The sequence below is a fragment of the Amblyomma mixtum genome, chromosome 10, assembly GCF_055824585.1.
Source record: "Amblyomma mixtum isolate Tamu chromosome 10, ASM5582458v1, whole genome shotgun sequence".
Classification (NCBI taxonomy): Eukaryota; Metazoa; Arthropoda; class Arachnida; order Ixodida; family Ixodidae; genus Amblyomma; species Amblyomma mixtum.
The window spans coordinates 144,284,044-144,307,133 of record NC_143021.1 but is presented as its reverse complement, the minus strand read 5'-3'; the positions used below and the strand labels follow the sequence as shown (position 1 = coordinate 144,307,133).

General features: G+C 53.0%; 1 protein-coding gene across 2 annotated transcripts in view; it reads right to left on the bottom strand.

The window, feature by feature from the left end:
- Positions 1-23,090, bottom strand: part of LOC149327183 (uncharacterized) — a 128,592-nt gene that overhangs the window by 53,670 nt on the left and 51,832 nt on the right. The window contains exon 2 of one of the 2 annotated variants that reach the window (XM_089562342.1): positions 2,542-5,579. The exons of the other annotated variant lie outside the window; for it this stretch is intronic. Within the exon in view, the coding sequence (XP_089418468.1) occupies positions 3,112-5,550 (2,439 nt within the window). The 5' untranslated portion in view covers positions 5,551-5,579 and the 3' untranslated portion in view covers positions 2,542-3,111. Of the gene's footprint in view, positions 1-2,541; positions 5,580-23,090 lie in introns of those variants that run through there. 2 annotated transcript variants of the gene reach the window in all.

Genomic DNA, 23,090 nt, shown 5'->3' with positions numbered 1-23,090 from the left:
ATGTAGTGTCGTTGCTGATCACGTCTGTGAAATTATTTTTTCGATTTTGGCTCAAACAATGGACGAATTGAAAGCGTGATGTTTAAATCTAGTAAGGCTGAGATCTGGGCGAGTTGGTATGCATTCATACTGGTGAACAGCGCAAAAAAAGGGTACTGAGTGCTTTACTGATGTTTAAATCTCCCGTGCCCCGCGCGAGCGCAGGAGAGGAGAACAGCGGAGAGGGAAACCTCGTCTATGTCGGCCAACGTGAGGTCACGTTGAGGAGCCGGGGATACTTCGACGAACCCGAGCGAGCTTTCAGCGCGCGTTGTTTCTCGTGCTGAATGCGTTGTTCCTCGTACTGCGTACATTGTGACGTACAAAGCGTGTCAGCCGACCTTGAGAATCAGGTTCAACACGAGGTGCTACTCTGCGTTCGTGTCCACGAGCAACTACGGCCGCGACTGTGTCGTCTTCCACTGTTTTCCGCCATAAGCTCGCAGCGCAAGCACTCGCTTCTGTGACGAAGAATTCAAGCCGACCAAAGCAAGCGTACTCTGCTCGAAGCACTTTCGTAAGAGTGGCTACATGCAGAGCTTGTCCCTAATGTGATCTCTGGAGATTTCTGTCGAAAAGGCGCAGCTGAACCATGACACAGTTCCTTAGCTTTTCTCGCGCATGAGAGGCGTGTCACCATTGCCAAGAAACGCCTCTTCTACAAGTAGAAACATGCTCCCTTAGCCCCTGCAGAAACCTCATAGAGGCTCAAGCATGTGTCGCTCTCCTCAGCTTAGGTGCGGCCAGACCACCTGAGGCGTGCTCAGCAAGGCTCGATTAGTGATTTTATACTTGGTTCGACGACTCCAAGCAAGCAAGCAAACAAGCAAAGCACAATAAAGCAAAGCAAGCAAGCATCGAAGCTCTTCATATGCGCCCTCTCGTTTAATCGTAGCTAAGCGATTAAAATCAAAGCGTTCGACGTTCTGATTTCGGATGCAAATTTGAGAGAAATGAATGCCAACCAAGTTTCTGCAAAAAAAAAGAACGTTTCGCAACCTTATTCGGTACCTTCTTTAAGTTGTGGCAGTGGGTGAGTTGCAGTTAGCTCGGCTTTTAAACACACATGTAGTTGGCGACCACTTCACAGAACCTAAACTGCAAATCTAGGAAGGGCAAACGTTTCCGAGGGAGCGATTAATATTATCTGGCACCTGCTGAACGCGCCACGAGTGAAGCAGCAGCCTTGTGCGCGTTTTCTTCGCTTGTTTCCCAGCTCAAAATGATTGCGTCACTATCCTGTGGTCACATTCCTCGCAGTGCTTGGCCACTGCGCTTCGCTCATTTTGACACCAACTTTGTGCTGCTAGTTTGCGTCATCGTTTCCTTGAAATAATTTCCTGCCCAATCTACAACGCCGGGTACTGAGAACAGGATATTTTGAACACAGAGCTTTGGGCCTTTTCTTTAGGATGCCGCTCTTTTGGGCGAGCCAGGAGGCGTCCGGTGGTGGTAATTGACTTGAGTATTGTTCGCACCCCTTCCTTTCCGAGATTACGAGCCGAGGTTGCACTGGCACCTTTTACGCATGGTCTGCACACGCGTCTTTCACGCTGGCTTATGCTTGTGCTAGGCGTAGAATTTTTTGCTTGCGTCTTTTTTGCCTTAAGGTGATACGTGGAATGAACAAACTGTAGTATACATTTCTTTGGAGGTCAGTAAAAAAATAGTCGCCATATTCACTTTTACAACACCAGGGAAAGCTGCGATCTGCACCCAACGCAGCGCCAGATCCGCATCGGCAGCTTCTACAGTCCTCAAAGTGTCGTCACGACCTCTTGAGCAATCACGGGCGGCACAGCGCCGCGCGGTGTGCCCCGCGGCACATGCCGCATATTTCTTCTAAAAATGGCAATTCGCGCTTGTTTTTGCCTTATTTGGATGCGATATTCCGGTATACAGTATGAAAAACTATGGGGCGCCGCTGCCAGCCTGATTTTCAGAAAAAATGCTTCAGTCTCCCTTTAAACGCTCGCTTTTGTGTCCTCCAGCACTTTTTGACCCGGGTACTCCTTATTGCGCTATTGCGACCATTATGAAAAAGTTCCAAGCCCGGACATTAGTTTTAGATTAATTTATAAATGCAATTTCTGGCCAGTCAAAGTGCACTTATATACTCAATACAAATGCATTCATTATTTTTCTTTCTTTTAATAGTTGCTTAGACATCTGCGATAAGCATGCCTCAATGTGTAGCTGTTGGGCATGCCGGACGGCCCTGGGGATCGACAGTGCCTGCTTGAAAGATGGGTGAATCGCGTCTTGCGAGCTCTCTTGACGCACCAGAAGCGAACGGTTAGAAAATGTCAAAAACCGAACAGCGCTCTATGTGTTGCTGGAACATTACTGAGAACGGCTACTTACTGTTAAGCGCGTGGTGAGAGAGCAGTTAACGAAAAGAACACCGAGAGCGTAAGGTGTATACAGGCACCACTTTATTGGCATCACAAAATGATCACTGTCACAGCAGGCATGTTGCCGGTTCCTGTCTAGGATATGGTCCCGCAAGAATTTGTACAACTAGGCCTAACGGCAAAGCGCATTAATCATTGAAAGCTGTTACAGCTTTGCTTTAGCCATTTCTTACTGCATCTGGCAGTTGATTCAATATCGTCAGCAGTAAGAGAAAGCCTCGGCGTGGTAACACGAATCAGGGAAATCTGACCCGGCGTCCCCGCCGTGTTCCACCCTGTCTCAATCTTCCCTTCTGAACTGAAATCTCCCCTAACACGGACAGGAAAATTTCCTACTCTTCAATTTTCCAATTTTATACCTACCAACCAGAGCAGGCAATGAACAATGTATTGAATTTATATACATTATGAAAACAAATTAAACCACTTAATTTACGCGAATTAAATTCGCTCAGTAATGAAGGCCTTACGGCAGACGCTATGATACCACGGCAGAATGCATACCTATATGGCTAAACCAACTGAAACAACTTTCGCTCTTAAGAAATAAAAATGTAAGCACATGGCAGAACAAAGTGATTTTGATATTTTAGACAATGCATAGACTTAGCACACATTTTTACATGAACACGTGTACAACATTCAGTGCGGCATCATTCTACTGCGCTGAAACGAGCACGTCACTCAGGAGCAAAAAATGCCGTATGCGACGGAGGCAAAGTTTGGGCAGGTCACCCAGTTGCGTCATCCCGTCATCCCTGGCGCTGCACTCTATGCCGTCACGCACTACGCCTGCGAGGCGCATGAACTCCGTGAAGTCTTCCAGTCCGAGCATGCACCGAGCAATCAGCTTCTTAGCTTGAGCTTCGTTGACAAACGCCGTGGCCTTAAGCTCGTCTACCAAGGTTGGAGAGGCGGAGACCTTCTCGAAGGCCTCTGCAGTGTACTTCACACGGGAGCCTGTGACGAAGCGAGCAGCGCGCTTTGCCAAGGCTCGATTCCTGTGTAGGATGTCATGGATGGCCAGGCGCTCTCCAATGCCATCATTGCCAATATTAATACAGCGTAGGCCCTGCAGAGCGTAGTTATCCGCAAGCTCCGGCTTTGAGAGCCCTGTGATGAACGTGGTGAAAGCTCTGAGACTGGGAGTGCGTAATGTGAAACTACTCAGGGCTCGACTTCGGTGCAGGAGGCTGACCAGCGGTGCCATGTCACAGGAATTCTGCCCACTGAAGAAGCACGTCATGCTTCTGATGCTCGTATTTCGGCACACGGCTTCGCATATAGCGGGTCCGCACACATTCCAGCACCGGCTACCGCCCTCCGATTGCAGATACAGCGTCAGGTGTGTGATGCTAGTCGCGCTCTGGATCATATGAACGATGGGCGTTGTGGCTGGCTCGTCTTCAACGGTAGCGCACGAAATCGAGTACACCCATAGCGTGACGTGCGTGAGGTGACTAGACACGGCCGCTCTGTCCACAGCGGTCTGGAGCAGGCCGAAGGGCAAGGCAGACGAGGGCCAGCCCATCGGACGGCCGTGTCTGTCTGGGTAGTACACCCAGTAGCGGCCATTGAGGACGACTCTGCCTTGCAGGCCACATTCAGAGAGCGTTTGGCAGATTTCCCATTTGTGGCGACGGAGGTGCTCGAGGATGATCTTCTTCAGCGACTTGTTCGCGGTCACCGCTCGACAAAATTTCTGGCACTCTAAGAGGCTAAAGCCGCACATTGAGAATGCCAGTTCCGTGATGGAGGTGTCATTCTCTAGCAGAGCGGAGATCCAGGGCTTTGCATAATCATCGTCATCGTTGTGCCGAATGCGGCACCTTCGGCATTCATCATCCAGATCGAATCCTTCAACTACTCCGTCGTCATCGCCGGTGTAGCTGCACCTCAAGCTGAAGTGCCTGAGCGTCTTGTTGGTGCGCAGAAGCTGCTTTATTGCTGTGGCGTACTGCAGCTTGAGCGTCCTCACCACTAGCTTGAGTCTAACCAGCACCTTGTTAGTAGCCAGGGCATCGCAGATAGTCAAGACGTCCATGTCTGGACCATATTTAGGGTCTTTAATAAACAGCGATCTCAGGGACGTATTCAGCCTCAGGTACGTTCCAAGAGCGACATGCGGGTTGCCTATGCCGTAGGGTGCACTGCCACCGTTGAGAATATTTGACGAGAGGGACAGGTCTCTGATGCTCCTGTTTCGGAACAGCCCTGCTAGGAAGACGCTCGCTTCCTCAGGGTACACACGCACCTTCAGAGCTATAAGCGTCTCCAAGGAAGTTGCTTCCGCGAGAAAAGCCGCAAAATCGGCAATCAAGTGCCCGTGCAAGTTCACGGACAGGTCGAGCGATTTCAACCGTGTCAAGCAAATTACAGTCGCTGCAAGGGCGTCGGAGATTACTCCTGGCGATCTCAAGTCCAACGAAAGCCTCTGCAGACCCAGCGCGTCGCGAATTGCGGGACAGATAATTTTTTCATGGCCGGTGAGGATATCGTCGTTGATTGTGACTTCCGCAACGCACCGGTGCTTAGTCAGCAGGTGGTACAGAAATGTCGCGACTAGGCGCCTTTCAGTCCTCATGCTCAGGCTTCTCGTGCATGCGCCGTCACTCGACTGAACGAGGATGAGCTTCGATTCCGCGTCCTCTTGTAGTTCCAGCCCCACGGCCCAGAAGAAGCTGTTCCAAGCTTTCAGGTTGGTTACGATGTGGCACAGATGGCCTTCCCGGCTCGTGCATGGGCGACGATAGTAGACTCTTAGACCGCCGTACAGGCTGCAGACTGCGTCCATCTGTTCCAATGGCAGCGACGGGGCGTTTGTCACGTGAACGTCTTCATCGTTATCGCGGTCCTCTACGCCTGCGGGCTCCTCGACGCCTGGTAATGCCTCGACTTCGGCAGGTGCCTCGCCGTCGGCGGGCACCTGCTCATCTTCGGGTACTTCTTTGTGTTTGGGAACATCAGCCGCCACGGGAACTTGCACCTCCACGGGAACGTGAACCTCTTCGGGCTCCGGAACCTTTCTGGGCGCCGAAACCTCTTCTTGGTCAGTTTTGACGGCAGCGCTTTCATCTGGGCGCTTCCGCTTGGGCATGATGGCAGCCCCGTCCGGATGGAACTGAACTGCACAAAAAGCATCGCAGGACGAATATAAGGCCGTTGGCGCAGCTCAAATCACTAAACACGTTTACTACTGATCTCGTCCAGGCTATTGACATAAGGAATGTACAGCGCCAGGGCGAAACGTACTGAGTGGTGGGTTGTGACAAAGGCAGTGCTCAAGTTTTTATGTGAAACAGACCTGGATACCCGTCTGTGATCTAAATACACGGTTTACACAGTTTAGTCTGTTTATTGGTTTGACATGCGTGAGAATGCACATTTGTGTTTTGGTTTGGTTTGGTTTGTGAGGTTTAACGTCCCAAAGCGACTGAGGCTATGAGAGACGCCGTAGTGAAGGGCTCCGGAAATTTCGACCACCTGGGGTTCTTTAACGTGCACTGACATCGCACAGTACACGGGCCACTAGAATTTCTCCTCCAAAGAAATTCCAGCCGCCGCGGTCGGGATCAAACCCGCGTCTTTCGGGTCAGCAGCCGAGCACCATAACCGCTGAGCCACCGCGGCGGCCATTTGTGTTTTCATGGAGCCCCTACTGCAGTATGTGTTAATGACATTCGTCGGTGTGTGTGTTCAAGAAATGAATTTCACGCTCTTCAAGTCACCGCTATGCGCGTGCCAACGAGTGTGCGTGGACAGCACACATGAAACCCATTGTTTAATGCCGTCATCAACCTTCATTCGCACTTTCCCTTGCGTCCCCTTCCCTTTCCCGTGTGGAGTAGCAGGCCAGGGCCATGTTACCACCGGCCGGCCTCTCCTCCTTTTCGTCTCATTAAAATTCCTTTCTCTCTCTCTCTGTACAGCATCTTGAAATAAATCATGCAGCATGCATATTGCCACGTATCAATGTAGTGTCTGTTCGTTCGCGCCTCAGGCCGCAGGAAAGGGGTGTTATCATTTTTGTTCGTGACGTGAGAAGCAACCGGACTAATCTCGATTGATCACAGCCATGAAGAGCTGCATCTACGTGTTTCCAGATTACTCTAGATGATCTCGACCTATTATCTCGAAGTTTCCTTGCAGGCTTTAAATTGAGCGATGCCGCGAGCAGCGGGCATTCGTAGTTCGACGACCGCCGAGCAAGCTTGTTGCTGCCCGAGCTCGTCCAGAACCAGCGAAGATTTTTCGGCCCTGGCTTGCTGAGAAGTTTTGGCAAGTGCAGGCGGGCCTCGGATCCACTGCGACCCCGAGGTTCCGCAACCAGCCTCCCAGCCCAGGCGCCGTGCCTTTGCCGGTGCTCGGGCAACTACGAGACCTTCAAGCAGCAGCCCAGTCGGCCACCCGTGACGTCATGGGAGGCCCGGGACCTGCTGCCCCCCCGGTGTTCCGTGCGCCGCCCCCAAAGGCGCACTGTTTCCAGTTCGAAGTTACTTCCGACGCGACGGCTGACGACATCGTCGACGGCATCGAGTCGGTTGTCGGCCCGAAAGGGCTAGAGAGCCTCAGACACCATGGAGGCATGAAGTTCTGTGCCGCCATGGCCTCGGCTGCGGCGGCAGAGAAGATGCTAGTGGAAGGCGCCTTCAACGTGAATGGCACTTCCGTCCAAGTAGCCTGCGTGGGTCCTGCCGTGGTCCACGTGACGGCTTTTGGTGTGCCGCTGTTCGTGGGAGACGGGGCGCTGGCGGCGGCACTGAGCTCCTACGGCAAGGTGCTTGTCATCACCCACCCCGTCCTCAAGGGCCGTCGTCACGTCGGCAACGGGACGCGCGTGGTCCGGATCGAGATGAAGCAGGCGGTGCCGAACTTCTTGACTGTCCAGGGCCACCGCGTCATGTTTGACTACCGAGGCGTCCGGAAGGTGTGTTCCCGCTGCGGGCAGGACGGCCACATCGGCGCGGCGTGTCGAACGCCGCGGTGCGCTCGCTGCGAGGTGTTCGGCCACGACACGGCAGGATGCGGAGCGGCTTGCAGGCGCTGCGGTGGAAGCCACGCCACAGCGGACTGCCTGCGGCCACGGTCGTATGCGGCGGCCGCCGCCCCGAGGAAGGCCCCGAGCAAAGACAACGTGGCCGCGGAAACACGGAGCACACCAACCCTCCGGACGCCTGTTGCCGACGTGGTCCCTACGACCAGCAGCCCGAGGGAGCCCGAGCCCACCCCCGCAACGGAGGTGCCCGTGAAGGAGCAGCTCGAGGGGACGCCTTCAAACGAGGTGCAGCCGTTCGGTGCTGTTTTCGCGGAACCCTTGCCGCCGCTATTCCGCACAGCTTCCTGCAACACCGAGAGCAGCAGCGGCGATGGGTCGAGCGTGGCGTCGGGCGACCTGGTGGACGTACCGGACAAAGTCACGCCGCTTCGCCTGACAGGCGACTTGACGTGCGGCCAGGTGTGAGGACCGACGACTCCTGGAGGTGCGGACGACGCGCGCTTCCCGTCACCAGCCAGCCACACCCTCCCATCGGCGACCCTGGCGTCGGCATCGGCTTCAGCTGCGAGCGTCGCCAAGACCACGCAGCAACCGGTGAGCGAGGCCACAAGCGCCGACGGCCCCGAAAACATGGACTTTTCCCGACCAGACTTCAAACGTGCCCACCCCCAATCATCGGAATCCGAAGGGACTGTTAACGAACGTTCTAGCAAAAAAGTGCCGCGCGCGCCAAGCGCCGCCCATGGCAGCGCTCTTTAGGTTGTATGCTATGCCGTCGGTGCTCTTGGCAGTCATGGCGGTTGTGCATCTCCTCTCCCTGAATGTTCGGGGATTTCAATCCGTAGACAGACAGAGAGAGGTGATGCACTTTGCCAGGGCTAGGGGCGTCGACATCCTGTTTTTACAGGAATGCAACTTCCGTACTTCACTTGATGTGCTGAATTTCACCACCCGGTTTTCTGTTTTTGCTTATTTTTCGTTGACTGATTTTCATATGTGCAGTGTTGGTGTCGTTTTTGTAAACCCCTGCCTGCGCGCGGGTGCTCATTGCACTTTCGGGCTGGACGGCCGCACTCTTGCGGTCGACTTCACACTAAACCAGCGGCGGGTACGTGCGTTGGTTGTATATGCGCCAGCACGGCAGACTAGTAGTTCTGATTTTTTTGAGCGCCTCGACTCATTCCTCCTTGATCCCTACCCCACTTTCATCGTCGGTGCCTTGAATTGTGTACTTAACATCGCCCGTGACGTCCGCGGACAGGGTCACGGTCGCCGTTATTGCGGTGCCCCCGCGCTCCGCGATCTCGTGACTCAGTTCCGCTTGTCTGACGCGTGGGTGCAGCTTCACGGGGATGCCTTTGGAGCGACGTTTGAGAGAGCACAGTCTGCGAGTCGGATAGACAAATTCTATTTTCCACCAGAGCTCGCTTCTTTTGTCGTTAGCTGCGAAGTTCTCGCGTTCCCTGCAGGCACGCCGGTGATTTCCGATCACCACCCCTTGTCAGTCAGGCTCGACTTCGGTTAGGACACCCCACGCGCTGTTACGTGGCGCATGGACACGAGCCTACTGGCGGATCCGGAAAGCATGGCGTCACTGCGTACGGCGTTGGCCGCATCGTGCAAGAGCTTCGTTGCGACTGATTCATGGGACACACTCAAGGCTCGTTGGCAGGCAACTCCGGTGGCAGCCGGTCAAGAACGCAGACGCCGGGTAACTCATGCACTGAATGACACCCTCAAGCGCATCCGTATAGTGCAAAGGGGAGCTCCCTTAACCTTTGCCATGAGCGATTACCTGAGCCTACTTAAAGCACGTTACCACGTGTTGCTCTGCCAGTCATCACGGGCAGCTAGTCGCGCACACCAGCTCGGGCGGCCTATATCAGACCCGGCTGTGCTACGACACGTACGCGCAGGCACGGCAGAGGAATTCGCTCCCGCTACTGTGCCTTTGGTAACACTCCCAGACGGCACCCAAAGCAAAACCACGGCCGATATCTGCACGATCTTCGCAAGCCACTTTTCGAACCTGTTCTCTACGGACAGTTGGCTACATCTTCAAGATGGTTATGACGGGCTTCTACAAAGTTTTTATGGAAACTTGCCACGAGTAGCTGAAGAGCTGCATGAAAACCTTTGCGCACCAGCCACAAACCAAGAGCTGCACGCCATCCTGCAGAGTATGAATGCAGCCTCTGCCCCCGGTCCAGACGGCATTCCAACAAGTTTTTATTCGAACTTTTTTTACGAGATCCAAGGAGCGCTCCTGAAGATGGTCAACGGCTTCCTCGCGGATGGGCTACGTCCAAACTCTTTCCGCGAATGTCGCATCATACTCATTCCGAAAGCGGGCGGTGACCCCTCCGACCCGCAAGCATGGCGGCCCATAAGCCTCTTAAACGCAGATTACAAAATAGTCACATCTTTACTGAACACAAGAATGCGGACGATCCTACCTCACCTAATCCACCGGGCTCAAACTAGCAGCGTCCCTGACCGCTTTGTGTTTGATGCATTGGCACTCACTAGAGACCTGTTCACATTTGCCAGCAGGACGGGCTTCAGTGGGTGCTTTGTTTCACTAGACCAGGCGAAAGCATTCGATCGGGTGGAACACTCGTATCTGTTCGGAGTCCTTGAAGCCTTCGGATTCCCTCCGCAAATTGTCAGCAGGCTGCACTTACTTTACGCAGACCTGAATGCTCGTCTCTCCGTAAACGGCCACCAGAGCGCTCCCTTCTCAGTCACCAGGGGCATAAGGCAAGGCTGCCCTCTCTCCCCAACATTCTTCGTGTTATGCCTGGATCCACTCATCCGGCGCATTAACGACAGCCCATCCATACGCGGCTTCCCTCTGCCTGGCCAGGGCCAAATCAAGGTATTGGCCTACGCCGATGACGTGTCGCTTTTCCTCAAGGACGAGGATAGCTACGCCGCTTTTTCACGGTTGTTTCTCGAGTACAGCGAGATATCTGGGGCCCTATTGAACAGCAGAAAAAGCAAGGCACTAAGGTTTGGCACCTTCACACCGAACCTTGCGGGCGAGGTGGAGTGGGTGAAGGTAGTGAAAGTCCTGGGAGTAGTATTCCTCGCCAGCGGAGAAGTAGCCCGCGAAACCTGGACTATCCTCCGCACGAACGCTGAGAAACGCCTCTCGGTGGCGTCAACTTTCCGACTTTCAATGGCAGAGCGCTGCTATATAGTTAAGTCCACAATCCTAGCCTCATGTTTTTTTGTCGCCCGCGTCGCAAACCCACCGCGCACGTTTGCGCGCAGGCTAACCTCGGCCTGTGGCTCTTTCGTTTGGGCGGGCAAAACCGAACTTGTGTCACGAATGTTCATGCGCCTTCCATCGTACATGGGTGGGTTTGGTATACCTTGTATCCGCACCATGTGCAATGTGCTCGCCTTGCGAGGAGTACGAGATCTTGTACGCAACCCAGACTATCCCGGGAGAACACTCCTCACATACTTTCTGGGTACAGCGCGTAACGTGTTTTTTTCACAACACGTGGTTGGCCCTACAGCCGAGCAGCCCCCGGCATTTTTCGTTAATGTGCGTCGCACACTGACGTTGTTGACTGCCAGCGTGCCCGATCTGGATGTTGATGAAACCCCGCCCTCCAGGATGTCTGAAGCACTAACGGTAGCTGAGCTGACACGCGAACAACTCCAGAAAACGAGACGGGCACGCTGGCGCCAACTGACCTGAGCTACGCTTCCTGCAGATGTCAGGGACTTCGGCTGGCTGCGAGGCTGGCGGGTCCTGCCCACAAGAGACCGCCTTGCGGCGTGGGGCGTGACGCCCTCCGCCCGAAGCCCGCAGTGAGGTCTGCTTGAAACTTTGGAGCACGCAATGTTTGAGTGTGTAGTTGCGCGCACCTTTTGGGTACTAGTGTCACGAATGTTCGTAACCCGTATCGAAGCGCGCACTAGTTCACGCGAACTGTTTACAAATATGCTCTTGTGTGTCGGCATGTTCGTTTTGCGGCGGCAGCGTGGAGCGGCTTCCTTAAATGGGCGTCCGCAAAGAGCAATGTTTCCCATGTTGCAGCGCCTCCGCACGCGCTTCTTTGAGCAAGCATGCGTGGACGCACTGACAATGAGCGAGGCTGAGTTCTTGCGCAAATGGTCGACATACTTTATCGTCCTGCGCGGCGGTCGAGTGTCGGCTTTCATATTGCCATACTGACGTGCTCAGTGCTGCGTCACTGCGCATGTGCTTCAAAGATCAGACTTCAGTTCAACTGTTTTGTTTCGTATTTTTGTACCTTTCGGAAAAAATAAACTTCTCTTTATGCCCGAGCTCGTCCAGACCCAGCGAAGATTTTTCGGCGCTGGCTTGCTGAGAAGTTTTGAGAAGTGCAGGCGGGCCTCGGATCCACTGCGACCCCGATGTTCCGGAACCAGCCTCCCCGCCCAGGCGCCGTGCCTTTGCCGGTGCTCGGGCAACTTCGTGAGCTTCAAGCAGCAGCCCAGTGGGCCGCCCGTGACGTCATGGGAGGCCCGAGACCTGCTGCCCCCCGGTGTTGACCAAATATTTTAGGGGAATCCCCCAAGGTGGAGTAGATTTTTAATAAGGGAGTAATTACTCATTGACGTCCACCCGAGCGCAGCCCCGGTGTTCCGTGCGCCGCCCCCAAAGGCGCATTGTTTTTCGTTCACAGTTACTTCCGACGCGACAGCTGACGACATCGTCGACGGCATCGAGTTGGTTGTCGGCCCGAAAGGGCTAGAGAGCCTCCAGCACCATGGAGGCATGAAGTTCTGCGTCGCCATAGCCTCGGCTGCGGCGGCGGAGAAGATGCACGTGGAAGGCGCCTTCAACGCGAACGGCACTTCCGTCCCAGTAGCCTGCGTGGGTCCTGCCGTGGTCCACGTGACGGCTTTTCGTGTGCCGCTGTTCGTAGGAGACGCGGCGCTGGCGGCGGCACTGAGCTCCTACGGCAAGGTGCTTGACATCACCCATCCCGTCCTCAAGGGCCGTCGTCACGTCGGCAACGGGACGCGCGTGGTCCGGATCGAGATGAAGCAGGCGGTGCCGAACTTCATGACCGTCCAGGGCCACCACGTCATGTTTGACTACCGAGGCGTCCGGAAGGTGTGTTCCCGCTGCGGGCAGGACGGCCACATCGGCGCGGCGTGTCGAACGCCGCGGTGCGCTCGCTGCGAGGTGTTCGGCCCCGACACGGCCGGTGCGGAGCGGCTTGCAGGCGCTGCGATGGAAGCCACGCCACAGCGGACTGCCTGCGACCACGGCCCTATGCGGCGGCCGCCGCCTCGAGAAAGGAACCGAGCAAGGACAACGTGGTCGCAGAAACGCGGAGCACACCAACTGTCCGGACGCCTGTTGCCGACGCGGACCCTACGACCACCAGCCCGAGGGAGCCCGAGCCCACCCCCGCGACGGAGGTGCCCGTGAAGTAGCAGCTCGAGGGGACGCCTTCAAACGAGGTGGAGCCGTTCGGTGCTGTCTTCGCGGAACCCTTGCCGCCGCTACACCGCACAGCTTCCTTCAACACCGAGAGCAGCAGCGGCGATGATTCGAGCGTGGCGTCGGGCGACCTGGTGGACGTACCGGACAAAGTCACGCCGCTTCGCCTGACAGGCGACTTGACGTGCGGCCAGGTGTCAGGACCGACGACTCCTGCAGGTGCGGACGACGCGCGCTTCTCGTCACCAGCCAGCCACACCCTCTCATCGGCGACCCTGGCGGTGGCATCGGCTTCAGCTGCGAGCGTCGCCAAGACCACGCAGCAACCGGTGAGCAAGGCCACAAGCGCCGACGGCCCCGAAAACATAGACTTTTCCCGACCAGACTTCAAACGTGCCCACCCCCAATCATCGGAATCCGAAGGGACTGTTAACGAACGTTCTAGCAAAAAAAGGCCGCGCGCGCCAAGCGCCGCCCATGGCAGCGCTCTTTAGGTTGTATGCTATGCCGTCGGTGCTCTTGGCAGTCATGGCGGTTGTGCATCTCCTCTCCCTGAATGTTTCGGGGATTTCAATCCGTAGACAGACAGAGAGAGGTGATGCACTTTGCCAGGGCTAGGGGCGTCGACATCCTGTTTTTACAGGAATGCAACTTCCGTACTTCACTTGATGTGTTGAATTTCACCACCCGGTTTTCTGTTTTTGCTTATTTTTCGTTGACTGATTTTCATATGTGCGGTGTTGGTGTCGTTTTTGTAAACCCCTGCCTGCGCGCGGGTGCTCATTGCACTTTCGGGCTGGACGGCCGCACTCTTGCGGTTGACTTCACACCAAACCAGCGGCGGGTACGTGCGTTGGTTGTATATGCGCAGCACGGCAGACTAGTAGTTCTCATTTTTTTGAGCGCCTCGACTCATTCCTCCTTGATCCTTACCCCACTTTCATCGTCGGTGACTTCAATTGTGTACTTAACATCGAGCGTGACGTCCGCGGACAGGGTCACGGTCGCCGTTATGGCGGTGCCCCCGCGCTCCGCGATCTCGTGACTCAGTTCCGCTTATCTGACGCGTGGGTGCAGCTTCACGGGGATGCCTTTGGAGCGACGTGGGAGAGAGCACAGTCAGCGAGTCGGATGGACAAATTCTATTTTCCACCAGAGCTCGCTTCTCTTGTCGTTAGCTGCGAAGTTCTCGCGTTCCCTGCAGGCACGCCGGTGATTTCCGATCACCACCCCTTGTCAGTCAGGCTCGACTTTGGTGTGGACACCCCACGTACTCTTACGTGGCGCATGGACACAAACCTACTGGCAGACCCGGAAACCATGGCGTCACTGCGTACGGCGTTGGCCACATCGTGCAAGAGCTTCGTTGCGACTGATTCTTGGGACACACTCAAGGCTCGTTGGCAGGCAACTCTGGTGGCGGCCGGTCAAGACCGCAGACGCCGGGTAACTCATGCACTGAATGACACCCTCAAGCGCATCCGTATAGTGCAAAGGGGAGCACCCTTAACCTTTGCCATGAGCGATTATTTATTATTTATTTATTTATTTATTTATTCAATACTGCAGGCCTTTACGGCCCAGGCCTACTCAAAGCACGTTACCACGTGTTGCTCAGCCAGTCATCACGGGCAGCTAGTCGCGCACACCAGCTCGGGCGGCCTATATCAGACCCGGCTGTGCTACGACACGTACGCGCAGGCACGGCAGAGGAATTCGCTCCCGCTACTGTGCCTTTCGTGACACTCCCAGACGGCACCCAAAGCAAAACCGCGTCCGATATCTGCACGATCTTTGCAAGTCACTTCTCGAACCTGTTCTCTGCGGACAGTTGGCTAAATCTTCAAGATGGTTATGACGGGCTTCTACAAAGCTTTTTTGGAAACTTGCCATGATTAGCGGAAGAGCTGCATGAAAACCTTTGCGCACCAGCCACAAGCCAAGAGCTGCACGCCATCCTGCAGAGTATGAATGCAGCCTCTGCCCCCGGTCCAGACGGCATTCCAACAAGCTTTTATTGAACGTTTTTTTACCAGATCCAAGGAGCACTGCTGAAAATGGTCAACGGCTTTCTCGCGGATGGGTTACGTCCGAACTCTTTCCGCGAATGTCGCATCATACTCATTCCGAAAGCGGGCGGTGACCCCTCCGACCCGCAAGCATGGCGGCCCATTAGCCTCTTATACACAGACTATAAAATAGTCGCATCTTTACTAAACAGAAGAATGCGGACGATCCTGCCTCACCTAATCCACCGGGCTCAAACCAGCAGCGTGCCTGACCGCTCAGTGTTTTCTGCATTGGCACTCACAAGAGACCTGTTCACATTTGCCAGCAGGACGGGCTTCACCGGGTGTTTTGTTTCGCTCGATCAGGCGAAAGCATTCGATCGGGTGGAACACTCGTATTTGTTCGGAGTCCTCGAAGCCTTCGGATTCCCGCCGCAAATTGTCAGCAGGCTGCGCCTACTTTACGCAGACCTGAATGCTCGTCTCTCTGTAAACGGCCACCAGAGCGCTCCCTTCTCAGTCACCCGGGGCATAAGGCAAGGATGCCCTCTCTCCCCAACATTCTTCGTGTTATGCCTGGATCCACTCATCCGGCGCACTAACGACAGCCCATCCATACGCGGCTTCCCTCTGCCTGGCCAGGGCCAAATCAAGGTATCGGCCTACGCCGATGACGTGTCGCTTTTCCTCAAGGACGAGGATAGCTACGCCGCTTTTTCGTGGCTGTTTCTCGAGTACAGCGAGATATCGGGGGCCCTATTGAACAGGATAAAAAGCAAGGCACTAAGGTTCAATTCAATTCAATTTTTATTCTCCAGTTATACACTGGAACGTTCTCCGGGCTAAAAGGACCGACTGGGCCTTGACTGAGTCCCGGAGACGTTTTCAGAGCAGCGACAGGCAGTACATACGGAGAAATACTATACAATACAAAAGTTAAACAGAGTATACACATATAAAAAGTACATACATATATACAAAGCACACAAAAGAGGACACTTATACAGAGTTATATAACTACAAAATGCGAGGAAGAAGGCAATTACAATTTACTAAAGTATTCGTGTAGTTTTTTACGCGAAAGGTTATTCATATCTTTATGGCGATTTAATATAACAGGTAGATTGTGCTTTATGGACTGCAATTTATAATTGGTGCGAAAATGAGGAACGAGCCAAGGATCGGTGTTACGGGTAGCAACATTGTGTTCGTGGCGTGTCAATGAAGATACACGTTTAAAAAAAGATTGGAACTCTTTTGTGGAAAAGAGAAATGACTTCAAGATGCGATACTCATAAAAGTGATGAATTCGGATAATATTGTAGTCAGGAAAACTATCGGCGGTGGTCAAGCCAGGATCAATATTTGCGATGTTGCGCATAATTTTCTTTTGAAGGATACTGATTTTGTTTATGTTGGTTTGTGTTGTGGTAGCCCAAACTAGATTGCAATAGTTTATTTGAGAGAAAAATAAACCATAATATACTTGAAGCCTAGCTTTTACAGGAAGTAACATTCGACAGCGGGATAGCGCGCCAGCAACGACAGAAAGCTTCTTACAGATGTGACCGATATGATTGTTCCAGCTCAAATCGCTGTGAAACGTTACGCCTAGGATTTTATGTTGTTCGACGAGTTCGATAGGTTGGCCTTGATATTGTAGTACGCTGTTCATTTTAAAAATCTTATTTCGGGCGCGAAATAATATTGCTTTGGTTTTGGTAGCATTAAGTTTAAGAAAATTAGACTGTGACCACATGCATATTTTACCGAGTATTTCATTACATTTTACAACTAGTGTGTTTGGGTCACTACCGGTAATTAGAAAGCTACTGTCGTCGGCATAAATGAAAAATTTAACTGTTTTGTCAATTTCCACTAAATCGTTAATGTACATGTTAAAAAGAACGGGGCCCAATATACTTCCCTGCGGCACGCCGCAGACAATAGGTAACAAGGAAGATTGTTGGCTGTCTAGGGATACGCGTTGTCTTCTGTTACTCAGGTAGGACTTAAGCAGCATTAGCGGTTCTCCACGAATGCCGTATGAATGTAACTTGCCAAGAAGAATGTTATGGTTTAGGCAGTCGAAGGCTTTACTAAAATCAATGAAAACGCCTAGTGTAAATTGGTTGCTGTCAATGTTTTGTACAATTTCTTCTTTTATTTCCAATAACGCTGATTCTGTTGATCTACCCTTTCGAAATGCAAACTGCGCATCGCTAAGAATATGAAATTTTTCTATGAATTTTGTTATGCGGAAAAGAATTATTTTTTCAAGTCCTTTTGAAAAGACGGGAAGCACTGAAATTGGCCGGTAGTTAGACATTAGGTTTTTGTCGCCGCTTTTGTAAATTACCGATACTCTGGCTACTTTCATAGCGTCTGGAAATGTATGTGTTGCAATTGCCAAATTAAATATGTGGACAAGCACAGGAGTAATATATTCAAGGACATATTTGATTGGCTTGATTTGCAAGTTATCAAAGTCGAGGGCTCTACTGTTTCTAAGGTTCAGAAATGAACTGAAAACTTCAGATACATTTGTAGGTTCGAAGAAAATACTTCCCAAAGGAACGTTACTGATATTGACTGTGTTTTGGGGCACGTGTGTGGCATTACTGATTGGCCCTGCTATATTTACAAAGTGATGATTAAAATGGTCAGCAAGCTCTTTTCCAGATAAGTTTTCATTGGCATGTAATATGAATTTCGGGGCTTGATCAATGTTTCCGCGATTTAAGACCCTATTTAATATTTTCCAGATAGCAGTGGGGTGCTTTCTAGAAACATCGGCGAACAGCTGCTGGTAGTAGGTCATTTTCGCTTGTCGTAGTGTAGAATTTAACTTATTCCTAGTAGCCTTAAATTCTTTCAATGCCATTTCTGACCTTGAGAGCAGAAATCTGTGGTAAAGACGGTTTTTGTTTCTGATCATGCAGATATGCTCGTGTGAAATCCAGGGTTTTCTATGCTTTTTCGATCGCTTACTAGTTTTTAGAGGGAAATGCTTAGCGTAAATACGTGCGAAGGCTTCAATAAATTTGGAATACGCTTTGTTGACATCTTTCTCGCCGAGAACAGTAGACCAGTCATGTAAGCTTATCTCATATTTGAACGCTTCGAGTGCCGTATCAGAGACAGGCTGGAAACAGAAGGCCTCATTATGAAATGCATATTTCCCGGTGTTACTGGAGTAGAACATAAAGATCGGACAGTGGTCGCTAATATCGGAAGTTATAGTGCCGGCGTCAGAAATACTGGTTTCCATATTTGTAATGAGAAGATCAAGGGCAGATGAGCAACTGGCAGTAATTCTTGTGGGACTCGTAATGACGTTTGAAAAACCAGATGACTGCAGCGTAGTTACAAGATCATATGTTCTGTTATTGTCTTCAAGAATATTGATGTTAAAGTCACCAGCACAAATAAGATGGAAGTTGTTTAGTGAAACATATTGCAGAAAAACATCGAAGAACTTCAAGAACTCGTTAATATCCCCATCAGGGGGCCGGTATAAAACAGATATCACTTCACCTCTGCTCCTCAAAGTCAGTATCTCATATTCATTCGTGATAAGGCTAAATTCTGGTATCACAGTGCACTGTGCACATTTTTTAGCATAAATTGCCACACCACCACCTCTCCTATTTTCTCTATTTATGAAATAATGATTGTAACCATCAAGGAGGAATGGATTACAGTTTTCTTGATACCACGTCTCTGATATCATTATGATATCAAAGCAAAATTGGAATTGACTTAGGAAGCATACTATCTGGTCGTGTTTGTAGCTGAGCGGGCGTTGAAATGCAAAACAGACTTATGCGAGGGGTCTTGAAGGTTAAGATGATTGGGAAAGACAAATTCAGTGTACTTCATGGTGACGGCTTACACGCAGTAACAAATGACTAGCATATTTTGTAGATATCTGCGTTATGCAGAATCTTAATGACAGGTGCACCTTCACACTTCCTTGCAAAAATTTGGCCATTGTACGCCCAAACTGACTTCCATTCATGTTCGCGCTTCCTCTGTATTGCCGTTCCTAGAAGTCGTTTCAGCGACGGACACAAATGCTCATTGACATAAAATGGCTCTTTGCTTTCAATGCCGATGTCTTCGTTTGTCAAACGCAGGCGTTTCGCTTTTGTTAATGCAGCATCTCGCTTTGACCGGGATTTAAACTGAACTAAAATGTTGTGCTTATCAGGGTTCCGAGTGGGCACACGATGACATGCCTCAATGTCACTTTCTGTGATTTCCTCACTTATGGCACGGCCAATTTGTGAAACAATGCTAACAATATTTTCATCCTCAAGCTTTGTTACGCCCTGAATTTCGAGGTTCTTATTCCTGCTATATTGTTCCATGTGAACAATGCGAGTTTCCTGCTCTCGATGCCTGCTTTCCAGATCCAAGATCTTGGCCTCCAGGGCCTCGTTTTCAAGTACTACCTTTTGTTTTTCTGATTCTAGAGCTTTCACCTTAGTTTCCAGCTCGTTAATTGACGTATAAGCAAACTCCAAACTGTCTTTCATGTTGTTTATCTCGGTCTTCAGTTCCCGGATTTCAGCTCTGCAATCTCTTTCTAATGCTTCTTTGTAGGATTTCAGTTCTTGTTTGCATTCTTCTTTAAAGCGAGCAAATTCTGCCTTTAGTTCTTTTTCCATTTTCGCTAGATCTTTCGTCATGCTCGGTACAAAAAAAAAGTGATCAAAATACAACACACTCAGTACAAAAAGTTGGCAGCACCTTCACACCGAACCTTGCGGGCGAGGTGGAGTGGGTGCAGGGAGTGAAAGTCCTGGGAGTAGTATTTCTCGCCAGCGGAGAAGTAGCCCGCGAAACCTGGACTAACCTCCACACGAAAGCTGAGAAACGCCTCTCCGTGGCGTCAACTTTCCGCCTTTCAATGGCAGAGCGCTGCTATATAGTTAAGTCCACAATCCTAGCCGCATGTTTTTTTGTCGCCCGCGTCGCAAACCCACCGCGCACGTTTGCTCGCAGGCTAACCTCGGCCTGTGGCTCTTTCGTTTGGGCGGGCAAAACCGAACTTGTGTCACGAATGTTCATGCGCCTTCCATCGTACATGGGTGGGTTTAGTATACCTTGCATCCGCACCATGTGTAATGTGCTCGCCTTGCGAGGAGTACGCGATCTTGTGCGCAACCCAGACTATCCCGGGAGAACACTCATCGCATACTTTCTGGGTACAGCGCGTAATGTGTTTTTTACACAGCACGTGGTTGGCCCTACAGCCGAGCAGCCGCCGGCATTCTTCGTTAATGTGCGTCGCACACTGGCGTCGTTGTCTGCCAGCGTGCCCGATCTGGATGTTGATGAAACCCCGCCCTCCAGGGTTTGTGAGGCACTAACGGTAGCAGAGCTCACCCGCGAACAACTCCAGAAAACGAGACGGGCGCGCTGGCGCCAACTGACCTCACCTGCACTTCCTGCAGACATCAGGGACTTCGGCTGGTTGCGAGGCTGGCGGGTCCTGCCCACAAGAGACCGCCTTGCGGCTTGGGGCGTGGCGCCCTCCGCCCGATGCCCGCAATGCGGTCTCTTAGAAACATTGCGGCACGCTATGTTTGAGTGTGTAGCTGCGCGCACCTTTTGGATATTGGTGTCACGCATGTTTTTAACCCGCCTCGAAGCGCGCACTAGTTCACGCGAACTGTTGACAAATATGCTCTTGTGTGTCGGCATGTTCGTTATGTGGCGGCAGCGTGGAGCGGCTTCCTTAAATGGGCGTCCGCAAAGAGCAATGTTTCCGATGTTGCAGCGCCTCCGCACGCGCCTCTTTGAGCAAGCATGCGTGGACGCACTGTCAATGAGCGAAGCGGAGTTTTTGCGCAAGTGATCGACATACTTCATCGTCCTGCGCGGCTGTCGAGTATCGGCTTTCTTATTGCCCTACTGACGTGCGGAGTGCAGCGGCACTGCGCGTGTGCATGTGATATCAGATCTTTTATTTCAGCCGTTTTGTTTTGTACTTTTGTTGACATTAGAAAAAATAAACTTCTCATTCTACGCGCTCGTCCAGACTAAGCGAAGATTTTTCGGCGCTGGCTTGCTAAGAAGCTTTGACAAGTGCAGGCGGGCCTCGGATCCACTGCGACCCCGAGGTTCCGCAACCAGCCTCCCCGCCCAGGCACCGTGCCTTTGCCGGTGCTCGGGCAACTTCGTGAGCTTCAAGCAGCAGCCCAGTCGGCCGCCCGTGACGTCATGGGAGGCCCGGGACCTGCTGCCCCTCCGGTCTTCCGTGCGCCGCCCCCAAAGGCGCACTGTTTTCAGTTTCAAGTTACTTCCGACGCGACGGCTGACGACATCGTCGACGGCATCGAGTCGGTTGTCGGCCCGAAAGGGCTAGAGAGCCTCCAGCACCATGGAGGCATGAAGTTCTGCGTCGCCATGGCCTCGGCTGCGGAGAAGATGCTCGTGGAAGGCGCCATCAACGTGAACGGCACTTCCGTCCCAGTAGCCTGCGTGGGTCCTGCCGTGGTCCACGTGACGTCTTTTCGTGTGCCGCTGTTCGTGGCAGACGCGGCGCTGGCGGCGGCACTGAGCTCCTACGGCAAGGTGCTTGACATCACCCATCCCGTCCTCAAGGGCCGTCGTCACGTCGGCAACGGGACGCGCGTGGTCCGGATCGAGATGAAGCAGGCGGTGCCGAACTTCCTGACCGTCCAGGGCCACCGCGTCATGTTTGACTACCGAGGCGTCCGGAAGGTGTGTTCCCGCTGCGGGCAGGACGGCCACATCGGCGCGGCGTGTCGAACGCCGCGTTGCGCTCGCTGCGAGGTGTTCGGCCACGACACGGCCGGGGACGGAGCGGCTTGCAGCCGCTGCGGCGGAAGCCACGCCACAGCGGATTGCCTGCGACCACGGTCCTATGCGACGGCCGCCGCCTCGAGGAAGGAACCGAGCAAGGACAACGTGGCCACAGAAACGCGGAGCACACCAACCGTCCGGACGCCTGTTGCCGACGCGGACCCTACGACCAGCAGCCCGAGGGAGCCTGAGCACGCCCCCGCGACGTAGGTGCCCGTGAAGGAGCAGCGCGAGGTGACGCCTTCAAACGAGGTGGAGCCGTTCGCTGCAGTTTTTGCCGAACCCATGGCGCGGCTTCCCGGCACTGACACCTACGACACCGTGAGCAGCAGCGACGAGTCTAGCGTGGCGTCGGGCGACCTGGTGGACGTACCGGACAAAGTCACGCCGCTTCGCCTGACAGGCGACTTGACGTGCGGGCAGGTGTCAGGGCGGACGACTCCTCGAGGTGCGGACGACGCGCGCTTCCCGTCACCAGCCAGCCACACCCTCCCATCGGCGACCCTGGCGTCGGCATTGGCTTCAGCTGCGAGCGTCGCCAAGACCACGCAGCAACCGGTGAGCGAGGCCACAAGCGCCGACGACCCCGAAAATATGGACTTCTCAAGACCCGACTAGAAACGTGCCCACCCCCAATCATCGGAATCCGAAGGGACTGTTAACGAACGTTCTAGCAAAAAAGTGCCGCGCGCGCCAAGCGCCGCCCATGGCAGCGCTCTTTAGGTTGTATGCTATGCCGTCGGTGCTCTTGGCAGTCATGGCGGTTGTGCATCTCCTCTCCCTGAATGTTCGGGGATTTCAATCCGTAGACAGACAGAGAGAGGTGATGCACTTTGCCAGGGCTAGGGGCGACGACATCCTGTTATTACAGGAATGCAACTTCCGTACTTCACTTGATGTGCTGAATTTCACCACCCGGTTTTCTGTTTTTGCTTATTTTTCGTTGACTGACTCTCATATGTGCGGTGTTGGTGTCGTCTTTGTAAACCACTGCCTGCGCGCGGGTGCTCATTGCACTTTCGGGCTGGACGGCCGCACTGTTGCGGTAGACTTCACGCTAAACCAGCGGCGGGTACGTGCGCTGGTTGTATACGCGCCAGCATGTCAGTCTAGTAGTTCAGATTTTTTTGAGCGCCTCGACTCCTTCCTCCTTGATCCTTACCCCACTTTCATCGTCGGTGACTTCAATTGTGTACTTAACATCGACCGTGACGTCCGCGGACCGGGTCATGGTCGCCGTTATTCCGGTGCCCCCGCGCTCCGCAATCTCGTGACTCAGTTCCGCTTGTCTGACGCGTGGGTGCAGCTTCACGGGGATGCCTTCGGAGCGACGTGGGAGAGAGCGCAGTCAGCCAGTCGGA